Raw genomic sequence first — 14,670 nt, 5'->3', positions numbered from 1 at the left:
GCAGCAACACAGAGCCCAGGTGCCCCACAGGGCACAGTGACCCGTTCCACTTACTGCCTCCACATCTCCTCACTCATCCATGGAGCAGCGGGTGCTCAGGAGCAGGCTGGCCATGGCCTGTGTGCCCACACACCAGAACTGCCCTCTGCAGCCCATATTTTCCCACCTTCATTTAAGGAGGACAAAAAAAAATAATCCACCTCCTGGGTTGCTGTTTTGAGTGGGAAAAGACACAAAGCTCTGCAGTTGAGGGGATTTCAGCCTCACTGCTGAGAAAAGGGTCACCTTTAAGGAGGGAAACTTTAATTAAAGACCATAAATAAGAGGCAACTGGTCACGCAGCTCGCTCTGGAACAGTTGGTGCCATTTGGCCCAGCACAGATGAGGGCTGAGAAGTGCCCATTATTTCAGTGGCCCCGCACTGGGCTCACACAGCTACCCGTGCTCCACAGCCAGAGGATTAATCACGTCCAATGAGCGCAATAATTAGGCCTGCTCTCATGCTGTACTGCACACGGCTATCTCGGATGGCTGCAGAGACACGGCAGCTGCTCAGCATATCCAGCATATCACACTTCAGAGGAACACTGGGAAACTCTGCAAAGTGCTTACGACTGCTAAGCAGAACGGCTCCAAATAAAGGGCACGGTCTCATGAACTGGTAAAGCAATCTCCTATGAAAACAGCGACTCATCTCATTCTGAATGAAGGCAGAATATCTGTGTTAATATGCATATCGTTTATTTACAGCCACATCTGCTGGTGAAGCCATCATCCACCCCAGCATCCCTGCATTAACAAGGAATTCTGCTCCAGAGAAGTCTGGTTCTTGGGTTTGTCAGCTCCCTCACCCACTGGCACCTGCCATTTAGTGCTCACCTCAGTTCTTCTCATTTCCTTTGCAGATCAAGATAGACGCAGAAGAGGAAAGCCCTACTCCTTGTCACCTTGCCAGTACATTCCCTGCAGGCGCTGCCGGTACGACGTGTACCAACAGCAGACCCTGAAGCTCTTCTCCTCGCTCCCGCAGCCCTGCTGGCAGCACTGGCTGAACAAGCTGAGGGGAAGTCCGTGGGTCCTTCCAAGAAAAAGCCTGCTACCAAAAAGCCATCAAAGAAAGCAGCACATCCCTGCAGGGAAACGCGGGGCCAACTTTCCCTATAGCAACATGTTCGGAATGCTTCAAGTTTTCCTTCCCTCTCTCTAGCCAGAATTGCTACAGATGGAGCTTTGCCCATCCACTGCAGGGTGATGACGGCTCAAGGCTGATCCATTTGGGATATACCCAAACCTGGGACCACCTCAGCCCCTTCCAGCAGGTTGGAAAGGTTCCCCCCCAGTTCACGCTTCTTTCAAAGTTAGAAGGGAGGTAGAAAAGCAGTCTGGAAATCCATAACCTGACACCCACCAGCTGGTGCCAGGCAGGGACTGCAGGGCTGGGGTAGGATGAGGTTCCTGCTTGCAGACAACACGCCCCGCACCCCTCTGCATTCATCCCCCCATGCCCCCTCTGCAGACATTATTTGTTTGCCATCACTCCCTCCTCCTGCCCTCATGCTGAGAGCCAGCTGCCTCAGCTCAAACCCAGCAACCCCAGAGCAGGAACAGAGCCAAAGTGCTTACAGATGCTCCTGGCATCAGCCTGCCAAGGGGACTCAGCTGCTTCCTCCGCCCTCCCTGGGCCAGAATCAGCACTGGGTTTGGGGGTGAATGCCAACACCCAACCCAACCTGCTCCGGGAGCTGCAAAGCCTTGGAGCTCTCAAGTGAGCAACCACACACCCAAAGGGCCCATTTACAGCACAGCAGGCTCTGGTTTGGGGCAGGTCCTCACACCACAACAATGGAAGAGCTTAAAGATGCAGAGAAACAGGAGCTGGCTTTGCCAAAGGGATGAGCACCTCCCTGACCTCAACTCCACTTAGTTTGAGTCCCGGAGTTCTATTCATTTACCCACGTTCACTTGATTGTCAGCTCAAAAGTAAGTTTGGAGATTTGTGATGGGCACAACCAGCAGAGCCCATCCAGGAGGGCAGAGCTTTAGAGGCTGTGCTTTGCCTCCAGGCTACCACAGGGCTTCCTTTCTTTCTGCTAAGCACCAATGTGAATCTACTCAACCAGACACAGAGTGCTGGCTGCATCTCTAGCTGAATCTAGCCAAATATCCAGTGCTCCAGTTGCTCTGTGCCCTTCAGCAACCACCACCCTGAGCTCTTTCTCCTCTCCCCTAACAATTACGGTTTTAGAGAAGCAGACTCATTTCTGGCTGGCCACAAGCAGTGGCTCAGTGACTCTGCACTACTTGTATTCTTAGCCTAAGGAACAAGCATCAAAAAAAACCCACTTTGCATACATCTACTGCTGCAAGGTTATTTCACTTCCAGGCAATTTTCTTTCTTTTTTCTTTTTTGCAGAACCACTACAGCATCAAATGCAGAAGAGAAACTGAGAGAGCAGCATTTTGTGATGAAACGGAGAGCCACAGCGACAGCCTTTACAACACAGCAGCTCCTGCGGTTCATGCAGCTGCAGCCCCACAGTGCCCATCCGAGCGGCACCCAAACACCGCGGCCTCAGGCGAGAGGCAACTGAAGTCATCACTGGTGACAGTAGGAGAGCCACAAGGGCAGCAGGAGGGAGCACAGCACCTCAGGGAAAGTTGTGAGAGGAGCACAGAAAGAGAAACAATAACAGTGAGAGCAGGGAGGAAGAGCAACCCAAGAGGAAGTGGGGAAGAATAGTGGCAGTGAGCTATTTGCACTCCTCCCATCGGCACGGGCAGCCACACGCCTAACCCAGCAATGCAGCTTCATAGATGGGGTGTGCACAGTGCTTGCTTTTTTAGCACGTCTATGAAACGTGTGACAGCACAAGAGAAGAAACCAGAAGGTGCTGCTTGCATTAGCTAAGGTACAGTCGGTAGCAACACCCAACATTGCGCAGTGCAGGTTGTGCAGAGCCCTGCTGCACACCCCAGTGCAATGCAAACACTTGCTGCCATAGTTGGGTGCCCCCCAGCCCCAGGTACCTTTCATTGCCCGGCTGGAACTCGGACAGCAGGGACGGCCTCCTCCGCTGCGGCTGCATGATGGACCCGGGCGGGAGGTGCGAAGCGTAGTCCCTGGAATGGTGCTGGTACTCCAGCAGTGCGACGTCCTGTGGAAACAGACACAGAGCTCGTTAGGCTGAAGGCAGCTTTCAGGAACGCAGTGAGCCCCAACAGCTCAGAGCAGGCCGTGTCAGCGCTCTTCCTCTGAAGCTCACGGTGCTTCCCCCCAGCCCTGCAGGAGCACAGCCCCCCGGCCCAGGCTGCTCGCAGGGCACACAGGGGCGTCTGGCACCCACGCTGCACTGGTGATGGCTTCAGAGCCAGGTGAGAGAACATGAAACGTCACAGGATGCTTTCAGCTTCAGTAACCCACACTGTGGCGTAGAGAGAGAGAAATAAAGAGGAGAGGAAGGATCACAAACGTTGTTCCTTTAAACACAGCTCCCCTGGGCACAGCTGAAGGGGCTCGAAAGGATAGTATGCTACTTATTATGTGCACGTCCCTTTTGTTCCTTGACCCTTGGAGAGTACAGTACAGTATGTTCCCGATTTTAATTAAATAAGAAGCCCTCCTGCTCTGTGCCACAGACTGATTCCAGCAACAGCATTTCAGCACCTACGTTTCAATCGCTCTTTCTTATTTGCAGATAGATACTTGACCAGAAAAGAAGACTAATCATCTAATTAACTGAGACCTTCAGCAATGGCACTGAAAGCCCAGCCACGGAATATCCGTGGTAACACCGATGCTTATTTACATTAGAACCAATCCCACCTGGGAGTCTATTTCAAACAGCCCTCACCCAGAAGGACACCAAACAAAAGCTCGGACTGCCTCACAAAGAAAAAGAAATGTCAGGGTCAAAAACAAATGCAACAACAAAAAAAACAACAAAGCAAACCACCACCCACCAAACATAATGCCAAGTACTTGCAGTTGGGAGGGGAAAACCTCTCAGCCTGAACAGCTGCACGGGCGTTATTTGATCAGATGCAACCGGGGCTGATAAACCCCAGTGCACAACAAACAGCCTCAGCGTGGGGAGGGGAGGGCACAGAGCAGATTTTGGAGCTTATGCTGCACCAACCTGCACCTTCCCTTCGTGGAAATCCAGGGAGAAAAACCAGTTCTAAGCACTCAGTACAGGGGGCCAACAAAATCAGACCCCTGCCCCAGTCCTGCCCCTCTCTCAGAGGAGCTGCAAAGGTCAAACACAAATGGAGGAAGGGGAACGGGTTCTGTAAGGCACATCAGGAGATGAACGGTGGGGAGCAGGTTCATCTTTTCCCAACATCTACCAGTAGTGTGTTGCTGCTGCTCTTCTGCTCTGACAGAACGTGGGAAAGGGTAGGAACCAAGGGGAGCAAAACCAGGAACCTGGGGCCCCTGCAGCCCCTGGCACCTCTGGGGCAGCTGCACTTCATGGAAGGCTCCATCTACTCGTCTAAACAGGGACATTCTAGCCCTGCTGTACATGCAGGCCTTACAGGAGGAAGGCCCCTGCACACATCCCTGTGGGACTGTGGGTTAGAGCACACCATGGTGCCATAGCAGCAGGAGAAGCACAGACACCGAGGTGTGGGAGTGAGACCTCACGGCCTGGCCAGGCAGAGCTGCTGCCTACAACACGCTCCTCCTATTCACACTCATCCTGTCTTTTTAAACAAAACCAAAACCTGAGCAATGCAGCACCTGCCATCAATGTACAGAACACACTCGTGCCAGCTGGGAAGACACACTAGCAGGCCTACAGCCAGGGCACTCACCTGCTGGGGGTGTACAAACAAGAATTACCTGTCTGGGAGGCTGGAAGGCTGTGCCCTTGAGAGGAAAAAAAGGAAAAAAGGGTTCCTGCGTGTCCCGACAGCCACCTGCCTTCCCTCTCCCCTGCCCACACACAGCCTCGCCTTCTCCTCCAACACCCTCCAGAAAACAGCTCCTGGAGCTCAGAGCCCCCTGGCACAGCTGGAGGCAGCAGGTGAGGCTGGACCTCGGGGCCAGGGCTGCACCCCCACACAGGGCACCGCTGTCCGACCGCTCCGCTCGCATCGGCGCTCCGTTTCAGAGGAAGAAAACATAACCTGAAAAATGAGCGGCAGGAATCAAAACTGACAGGTTTCTGTGCCCTGTGATGAACCGTCAAAGGAACCAAGGGAGACCTGGCAGGACGTAGGTGGATTAATTGCTCAGAAAGTTCCTACAGTATGTTACACTGTGAGCCAGGGGCGTGCTTTTCAGACACAAACACCAGAAAGGTTTACGAGCTGCCTCCAGAAAAGACCTTGGTGCTGCTCAGCAGTGTTTTGGAGACCGGTTGGGACACAGCTCCAGACCTGGAAATCTACAGGAGCCCCCAGGCAGGAGGGGAAGGTCGGATCCCTGTGCTGGAAGCAGCGTGACACCGAAATGCAGCAAAAATGCCGAGCTGTCTGTGCCCCCCCACTGCTCTTCGTCCTTCACACAGCACCTGGCGCTGCACCATGCTGGAGCGCTGCCCTGGCCCAGGCCAATCCATCTTGTGTGCAAGAAACAGAGGCATGAAAAGCAGCAAGCCGTATCTCCAAAGCTTAGGGCGAAACCAGCTAAGTAAAACTAGAAAAACAACAAGGAAAACCTACATTATCCACCTTCAAACCGTGCACCTGCAGTACTCCCTTGAAGAAACCTAGGAGAGCTGCTCAGGGCTCAGCTCACAACACAGAGGAGCAGCACCTTTCCCCGAGGACATGGAGCAGCACGGGGCTGTGCGGCACAGAGCACAGGAACAGCACTGCGACCACCATCACCAGCACCTAGCAGCGGGGTTTGAGCCCACAGCATTGCCTACACAGCAATTTAGCATCCACTTGGAGCCACGGGCAGCCTTCAGCATCCCACGCAATGTCAGAAGAGGCTGCTGCAGCCCTCCAGCCTCTACAGAACCGTCAGATTCACTCCCTCACAGCCAGAACCCTGCCCAGGGAGGCTCACTGCAGCAGGTCCCTCTGTGCAGCTCCTGGCCCGCAGCACACGGAGCAGCTGGCTGGGCTGAGCCTGCAAGAACAGCAGCATCACCTGAACTGGACAGACACAGCGTGCTATGGTGCCATAAATCACCGCGACAGAGCAATACAGCACAAGGCCAACGTTTAGATAAATAAAACGCTAACAAGCCAAAAGCGGCCTCATTAAAATGCATTCTTCATGCAGCAGACAGAGAAGGTGCCCCGGTAGGCTCCCAGCAAGCCGTCCTGGGCTGCCAGGAGGGAGTGTGATGTGCTGCACCTCCCCTGCCCGGGGCTGCTGGGTGGGGAGCTGACGGGCTCAGTCTCAAGGACTCTTCCTCAATGCATTCTTCCTCAATGCCGCAGCGCTCAGAGCACCGTCTCCCTCCTCTTCCTGGTAGATCCTTTCACCCTACATAACCCAGCTCTATCAGACTCATTTAAATACAATAATCAAACTCTCTAAAGCCAGGAGACCCAAAGCAGTGCTGCAGAAAAGCTTTCAGCGGCACAGAAACACAGACAGCCTCATGAGAAAAGAAAGCTGCTCTGTGAGAGCTCTCAGTGCGCTGCCTTACCTACCGCAGCATCTCCCGCGAAATCCTCCCTGTGCCCTCTGACCTGGGGATAACCCAGGCACCGAACCAATGGCTGTGCACAGCACATAGGCCGCCGGCCTCTCTCACTTTCTGTTTTGAACACATGCACTCCCCAGCACACTTCATTCTTCCCCCACTTGCAGCTGCCTGAGCTGAGCCAGGAGAGCACGTGGAGGCTGGGAGCAAAGCTGGGCTCTGCCTGCGGCACAAGGACTGGGCAGTGCTGCAATCTGACCGTGAGTGCAGCCACAGTACCACTGCCTGCTCCATTCGTCCCCATCGGGTGATGAGGAGCCTGCAGGAGTGGAAGCCTGGAGCTGCTCTTGCAGTAAAATAAGCAAGCTGGTGCTCCTCTCTTCCTTCTACCAGCAGAAAAACAAGTGTAAACACCCAGGGCTTTTAGCTGGAATGAGCCCACAGGATGTCCAACACAGCCAGGCGAGCACCTGCAGTGCAGCTCAAGCTGCCTGCACGAGGCCCAGCCCTGCAGCTCACCACATCTCTGCTTGACAAAGTAACCAGGAGCTCCCCGCTGACTTTCAGTGCAAAATAAGACCTATTTGCTTAAAACCACCACTCTCCTTTTGCACTGACACCCAGCAGGAGCAGAGCCGGGGTCCCCCATGCCATCCACCAGCTGGGCGGCTCCTCACAGAACGAGGGAACATCCCGAGTCAGAAGAGACCCACAGGGACCATCAAGTGCAACGCCCCTGGCTGAGCCCAAGCCCTATCTGAGAGCATGGTCCAGACACTCCATGAGCTCCAGCAGCTCTGTGCTGTGCCCGCCGCCCTGGGCAGCCTGTTCCATGCCCACCTTGCAGAACCTTTTCCTAACACCCGACCTCCAGCACCTCACCAGCAACGAGAGACATCTTCACTCCACTTTGTACATCCTGAACTTAGCAAAACACAAAGTGTCTTTAAATCGCAGTCTGCCAGCAACGACTGTGACCTATTTTAGCAATAAAAGGAAAAGCTCTCTGGTGCCTGGATACCCCTTGGCGCTGGCAGCAGTTGCTCATCAGACCGAGAAATGCACTTTTGAGCCACTGCCTGGAGAAAATTCTTGCCCAAAGCCGACTCAGGTAGGAGGAGGTTTGGGGACAGAGCTCCAGCACAAAGGAGCAGCACCCACCCAGGAAGCAAGAGAAAACCTCCACAGAGCATCACCGCTCTTACTGATCAAAGCAGGCTGTCCCCAGGCTCTTTGCTGTCTGTCCCACATCCTTCCCAAAAGGCTGGGTCAAGCTCATTGCAGATTCAAAAAAAAAACCCACCAAAAACAAATACCAACTGCCTCCCAATTAGCTGTACTGCTGGAGATAAGGTCGGTAATAAAAACCTGGCTGAATGCACGCATTTTTATCTTGCCTATGGGGATGCAACATGTGCTGAAAAGACAAATGCCCTCATTGTTCTGACACAGCCTCTTTGCCATCCACCTCGCAGACGCTGCTGAGTTGGCCTTTTGTTTGAGGAGGTGACCACAGTGCGCGTGGCCTCTTCTTGGAAGGCATTGATCGCTGCTGCCGTCCCCGCACGGAGGCTGTGGCTGCTGCCAGCACCATCAGCGTCTGTAGCAGCTGCACAGTAATGCATCCTTCCTGACGCTTTCTCCCCCTTCCTCTGCACAAACCAGGGCTGTCAGCGATGTGTGGCTGTCCCATCTGAATGTGCCATTCATGGACAAGAAGTGACGGCATGGTGGGGGCAGCCCCCAGCTCCCCTGGCTTCCCAGTCATCTGACCAGCGCCTGGTGCCAGGCCAGCAGCCAGCCTGTCCCCACAGCCAGAGCTGCACGCAGAACAGCAGCACATTCATCGCAGGGCTGCATTTGAATTTCTCTCCATCACAAGACTTTTGGCTCCTTCTTCTGCCCCAGTCACGTCCAGGCACCGCTGAGCCAGCAGTGAAGCCTTCCCCCCATCCCCACACCGGGCACTTCGCTTCCTGCAGCCGCTCCCAGCCATGAGCCCTACTGCGGGGTGAGCAACGTGCCAAACCCCAAACATCCAACCCAAGCAACTCCATGATTCTATGATCCACTTTTAAAGCATCAGGTCACTTGGCTCATCATCACATCTCTTCCACAGCAGTCCCCCACCATACATCACCGACCTGTTGCCTTCTCATGCTCCCCATTCAGCTCCCAACTATACTTCCTTACAACTGCTCATCAAACTCTTCAGGTCAAGGGACCTGACCTACTCACAGTTTTGTGTGTAAGCGACCACCAGTGACAAGGAGCAGAACCCCTAGTCCTGCAAAAGGCATTTCCACCGCAGGGGTTGGTGGAGCAACATGGACAGAGTCAAGCTGGCAGCACAGGCAACCGCTTTACATCTCCAAAAGCAGCATTAGCAGAGCTCTACCTTTGCCAAACCACATATGCAGCAAGTTTTTTCTTCCTCTGTGGATTTACAACTCTGAAATCAACAAAAAGCAAAGTAGTATCCTCTACATCAACTCACGTCCAAAAAGTAGATTAGGAAACTGCCATAAAATTCTACTTGAAGAAAAAGTAAGTGCTGTATCCTAGGGAAAATGAGCCCTGCTCACAGCAGCTACTGTAAGCCAGCTCCTTGTTCCTGGCACAGATAGAGAGACCCCAGGGTAGGGAATTAGGTGTTCTGTTCCTTCACTTGCACCTCTCCTGATCCTAAATCACAAAGCCAATTTTCCCCAAACCACTGCTCAGCTGCACCGATCTCATGCAATATTGCACTGCAAATCTCAAGTTAATTCAGGAGGAATCATTCTGAGTTCTCATAGCAGAACTGATCACGCTGGGTAAGTTCCAAGGCAAGCTTTTGCTGCTCAAGCCTTTCCCTGAGCTGTTTGCTGGGGGCTGTGGGCTGCAGAGCTGGCAGCGATGCCCCCCGCCCGGCTGCACAGCTGGGAGCAGGCAGCTTTTTCTCGCTCCTGGAGATGGTTGGAGGAGGCTCTTTGCAGCCTGGGGGATTTTAGCATTTGGCACCATAAACCCTTCCGTTCTGCAAGTTCCTGGAGCACCGACACAGGCTGGCATTTTGCTTGCTGAAGATACAAGTGTGAATAACCATTCTGGAAAAAAAAAAAACTAACACCACAGCAGCAGAGGCACCTTGTGCTTGTAATGCCCTCCCTGTGCCTATCCACCATCGTGCTGCCACTCACTGCCTCGTTGCACACACACACCAGCTCCTGCCATCCCAGAGCCATGCAGCTCGATGCACAACAGCCTGCTCTGCTGCAGCTGCTGGAAGGAGCCCAGGCAGGGAAGGCCACGCTCCTGCCCAGGCCGTTACCTGGCCAAGACATCACATCAGCACACCAGTCTGCACCAACCTCGTGTCTCTGGTTCAGGTGGATCTGGCCAAGAAGCGAGCAATTGCTCCTGCACAGGAGATGCTTTGCAAGGTGTTAGCAAAGGAACTACAGAGGCTTACTGAGAGCTGCTCCCAGACAGGAGGTGTGGCTGAGGAGAAAGCACAAAGGCCTGTGGAAGCTCAGGGGTTAAGGGGGGAAGCTCATGTTTCCATCCCACCGAATGGGGAGCAGGGCTTTGCTGGAAGGGGATGCCACACCACCACAATTCAAATGCCGATGGAGCACATGCGTACATCCCAACTGTTCTCCAATCCTGATTAGTATCTCTAGTAAGTAACAAAATACTACAAGCACCCCCAAAACAGAGGCTGCTCTGGCATGGGGACAGTCAGCTCCAGGCAATAGCAGCATGCACCCAGCTAGCACAGCACAGCAAGGGCCTGGGCACCCAGCGAGGAGCCAGGGGCACCCTGCTGCCCCAGGGAACAGTGACCACGGAGGGGCTGCAGGAGGACAGGGGACGTGTGCTATGCGGGGACATTGATCTGTTTACAGAAAATATCTGCAGGTTGCGTGAAAAGGAATATCTGTCATGCCAAGGTTTGCCTTGAGAGAGCATGAACTTGGGACACATTAGAAGGTTAACAGCATAAGTAACGTGTCTTTTCACCTTTAGCTAAAGGTCACAAAGCATTCAAACAATTCTTCTGTTCCCAAGCTGAACATGATAGAATCAGCTGAACACCCCAATAGTACAGCTAATACATACAGAAAACTAACAAGCTTCCCCTGCAGTTTGGCCAACAAACCTGCAATCCTCTTAAGGAAAAAAAAACTGTTCATTATTGGTGATTTTTTCTTACACAGAACATAATCTTTCCATCTAAGCTTCTTCTCTTTAAAGCAGGCACACTTGGCAAAGTTGTTTTGTAAGTAATTTTTTAATAAGATGGAATTAAATCTCAGGTCATTATAAGATACCACACTTCACCTGCCCCCTGAGCAGCAGCTGGCACCGAATCAGAGAGGAAGAAGCGGAGAAACAGGAGGAGGCCCCAGGGCAGTGGGAGCAGCCCACCTTGCAGAAGGCTGCTGGCCACACCACACTGGGCCATCCCCAGATCTGGCACCTGCAGGCCAAACCAGCACCCAAAGCCCTGCTCATCCTGTACTGGATCTCCTCCAGCAACCCCTGGCTCAGCAGCAGCTCCTGGATCTCGCTGCTGGGAGCCGATACCCATACATACCAAGCACATTTCTGCAGGTTCATTTGAAATGCCTCTTTTTTCACCCATTTTGTTGGATATTCCCTCAGGTTTGGTGAGCAGAGAACAGAAAAACACCCAGCCTGCTCCCCGTGTCTCCTGCCCCTTCACAACACCCACTCCCACTTGCCTCATCTGTGAAATCCAACAGCTGCAATCCTTTAAATCACTTTTCATACAGTGTCTCCAAGCCTAAAATAATGCCTCGGCTCATTTCGGAGCTCAGTATTCCTGCTGCACCGCATTTCCCTGGGTGCTCCCGTCACAGTCGGACTGCAGTTATTTATTCCTGTTCTCATGGCATTTGCAGCCCTGCTGTGCTCAGCCCCACGTGCCCAGGAGGTGACCGGGCCGCTTCCGCAGCCGGGGAAGGAGCCCAGGGCCAGCAAGTTCCCAGCTCGCATGAAAGGATGTCGTGGAATGCAGCAACCCAGAATTGAGACCTAATGAGATGCGAGGCACGCCAGCGCTGGGTTGGTTTTGGCCTTTCTTGCTTTCTTCCAAACAAGCTCTCACTGTGCAAACACACCCCATGACAAAACCGACCTGGCCAAGACATGCAAGCAAATACCACTGACTTTTAATGTTAAGCAGCACAGCAGCTTCAAAGCAACAGAGCTCTCCTGAGCAACCCCACCAGAGAACAGCCGCAGCCCGGCCAGCAACCAGCATGGCACGGGGCTGCCTGCCCCCCCAGCACAGCAAGGTGTGCTCAGTGTGCACGGAGCTGGCACGCTTCCACCCAGCGGCGAGAGGATCTGCTTGGCCTTCCAGCTGAAAACCTCAAGCCCTCCTGCACCCAGACACCTACAGGGTATCGCGTAACTTCGGAAGATTACACATGGCTGTAAAAATAGCTTCTAGAAGCAAAAGCCAGCAACTTCTTCCAATATTAATAGGATAGAATAAAAACAGTATTCACTCTAGCCAGAGAGCAGGACAGGTCGGAGAAACCCAGAGCTCAGTCTGCCTTGCAAACAACTGCCCCATTCGGGTCATTCCGCTGATGTGACGCTAAAGGAGCACTGCGGGTTGGCAAGGAATGAGCACTCAACCCCAAAGCCAGAAGCTATCTGCCCTCTTCTAAAATCCCCCTCCACCCTGAGCTTTGAGGTTTGGGGGGCTGTTTTTAAGTCAAGGCTTTGCAACAACAGCAGAACTGGCTCACCTGGTCACATCCTCCTGCTCAAATTTCTGATAAAAACAGAACAAGGATTTTCTTGTTGAGACAAACGTTCTCATTCCACCCACCGCCCAAATAAACACACTCATACCAGTGGAAGCAAAACTCCCCTAGATCAAACCAGGTCAGCCTGTCTCATAGCCTGGATGAAAAGCCTCTTTGTGCAGAAGCATGCAGACCCCAAGCAATCTAGACAAGCCAGTTAACTCAGCCAAAAGCTTGTCCTGCACCCTCTGTATGTTCCTATTTCAAAGCCATTCCAAACTCCATCTCTGCTCTACATGCTGCTCTGTTGAAGCCCAACAAAGAGGGCAGACAGGGAAATTTCACCTCTTCGTTGACATTTCTTGCATTTCCAGGCTTTCAAGTCAAACCCTAAATTCATCACGGCAGGAGTTTCACAGTTCAATAGCCATCACCATCAGCAATGTAACCCTGAGACAAGGTCACCTCGCTAACTCCCATTACATGCACCGTACCGGCTGCGGTCACTGTGCTGCAGCTCACCAAGGAGAGTGCACACCACACTCCAGCACCTAATAAGATTCATTTAAGCAGCCTGAGCTGACTAAAGCTGTTCCACTAAGGAGAGGGTTTTTTTTCCTGTTAAGAGCTTAAACCTAAAGCAGTCAAACATCCAGGATGAGCAAGCAGGGATGTGAGTGACAGGGCACAGGGAGAGGCTGGGAGTTAACCCAGCACATTCAGCAAAACACAGCCAGCCCTCATCTCAACGTGTAGCTTGGTCCTACAGGAGACAAGAATACACATCAAAGAGGAGGGAGGGGAAAAACATGAGGAAAGACAAAATGTTAAAAAAAAAAAAATGAGCAGATTTCCTCCTTGCCTCACAGGACTACCACCAGGCACACAGAGCAGGGCTGCTCCCCAGACGCAAAGGCAGCAGCAGGTTCACTCCAGCCCTGAGGACATCACCACACTGTGCTCTGGTTCCCAGCAGAGTTAAGACACATTCCCCCTCTCCCCACTGAACCAGCTGTGCTCCCTAAAGGACCAATAGTGCTCAGCACTCACAGGTGGTGAACCAGTGTTGCATGGGCACCACTACAGCGAGGGGTATAAAAGGAAGAGCTGAAAGCACCAAGTAGAAGAGGGATGGGAGAAGGCGGCTGAAATCCCGTATCACAGGCATGGAAACACACTGACTTCTGCATAACAGCCACATCTGAGACCAGCACAGAGGAACTGCTGCCCAGCACCAAGGGCAGCATGGGAAGGCAGCTCGTGTCTTACCGCGTGCGGCCGGGCAATCTGCACCGGGTAGGACATGGCGTGCGGGGGGTAGCGCGGCTCGGTGGCACGCCAGTTCTGTGTCACGGGCTGCGTAGATCCAGACATGTCGAAAGAGCAGACGTGGCGGTGGCTGCTTCCAAATCACCAACAGAAGATTAGGAGAGCCAAGAGCTTCTCTTCATCATGAGCGTGCTTTCCTCGTCGCGCAACAGCTGCAAGCAAAGAGGAAAGCAGCAGATTAAAACTCAGTCAACCACAAGACAACCAACAGTGAGGCTTAAATGATCCCCAAAACCTGACCGCTCTCACGGTTCTCCACCAGCCCTGCTTCCTGCACACACCCCCCATACCGCACACTGAGGTCCCTCCTCCAGCACCCCATCCTGCTCACACCTCCATGCACCCGTAGCACAGTGCCCTCCTTCCAAACCCCGGCAACGCCTGCACCCACACGAAGCAGCCCCCACTGCCAGCAGGAGCTGAGCACCATACTGCCCATAACTCAGGGCTGAAGTGTGTCACACACCTCCACTGCCACATCAATATTGAATCGGCCCTTCTGATTAGGATCCACTGCCACAGAGGACACCACGGCCCAGAGGGTATTTTCACAAACCGGCCGCCCACACGTGTGGTGTGTATCATGTGTTGCAATTCCTTCTGCAGCTGCAGCACAGTTGGGAAAACAGTGGGAGAATTCCCTTCGGCCCGGAGGGAGCTGCAGGGAGCCAACGGGGCTGCAAGCTGCCTAGCTCTGCTCCACAGGGAGAGCAGCGAGCCCAAGCCAGCACAGTTCAACTGAAACAGCAGTTGGCGTGTGCAAAAACCAACAATTGGTGGGAAAGGGAAAAAAGAGGAAGAGTTTCTTTCCCTGTGAGACCACAGATCAACCCACAGCGATGGAGCGCTCGCTATCTGTGCCGGGCAGGCACGGGGCCGCCTCGCTGGTTTGCCCATGTCCACACAGCCAGAAACCAAATCAAAACACAGCAACGGCCCCAGCAGCGACACACGGCACAAGGAGA

The 14,670-nt window shown here is 53.3% G+C and overlaps 1 protein-coding gene across 15 annotated transcripts in view; it reads right to left on the bottom strand.

Annotated features, from left to right (window-relative positions):
* Window positions 1–14,670, bottom strand: part of NCOR2 (nuclear receptor corepressor 2) — a 165,353-nt gene that overhangs the window by 105,278 nt on the left and 45,405 nt on the right. For all 15 annotated transcript variants that reach the window (XM_015275620.4, XM_040648356.2, XM_040648360.2 and 12 more), the window contains 2 exons: window positions 13,646–13,857; window positions 3,028–3,155 (listed from right to left, as the gene is read on the bottom strand). In XM_015275620.4, the coding sequence (XP_015131106.1) occupies window positions 3,028–3,155; window positions 13,646–13,750 (233 nt within the window). In that variant the 5' untranslated portion in view covers window positions 13,751–13,857. The remainder of the gene's footprint in view (window positions 1–3,027; window positions 3,156–13,645; window positions 13,858–14,670) is intronic.

The sequence above is a fragment of the Gallus gallus genome, chromosome 15, assembly GCF_016699485.2.
Source record: "Gallus gallus isolate bGalGal1 chromosome 15, bGalGal1.mat.broiler.GRCg7b, whole genome shotgun sequence".
Classification (NCBI taxonomy): domain Eukaryota; kingdom Metazoa; phylum Chordata; class Aves; order Galliformes; family Phasianidae; genus Gallus; species Gallus gallus.
Note: the sequence above shows the minus strand (reverse complement) of the source record. Positions and strands in the feature narration are given on the sequence as shown.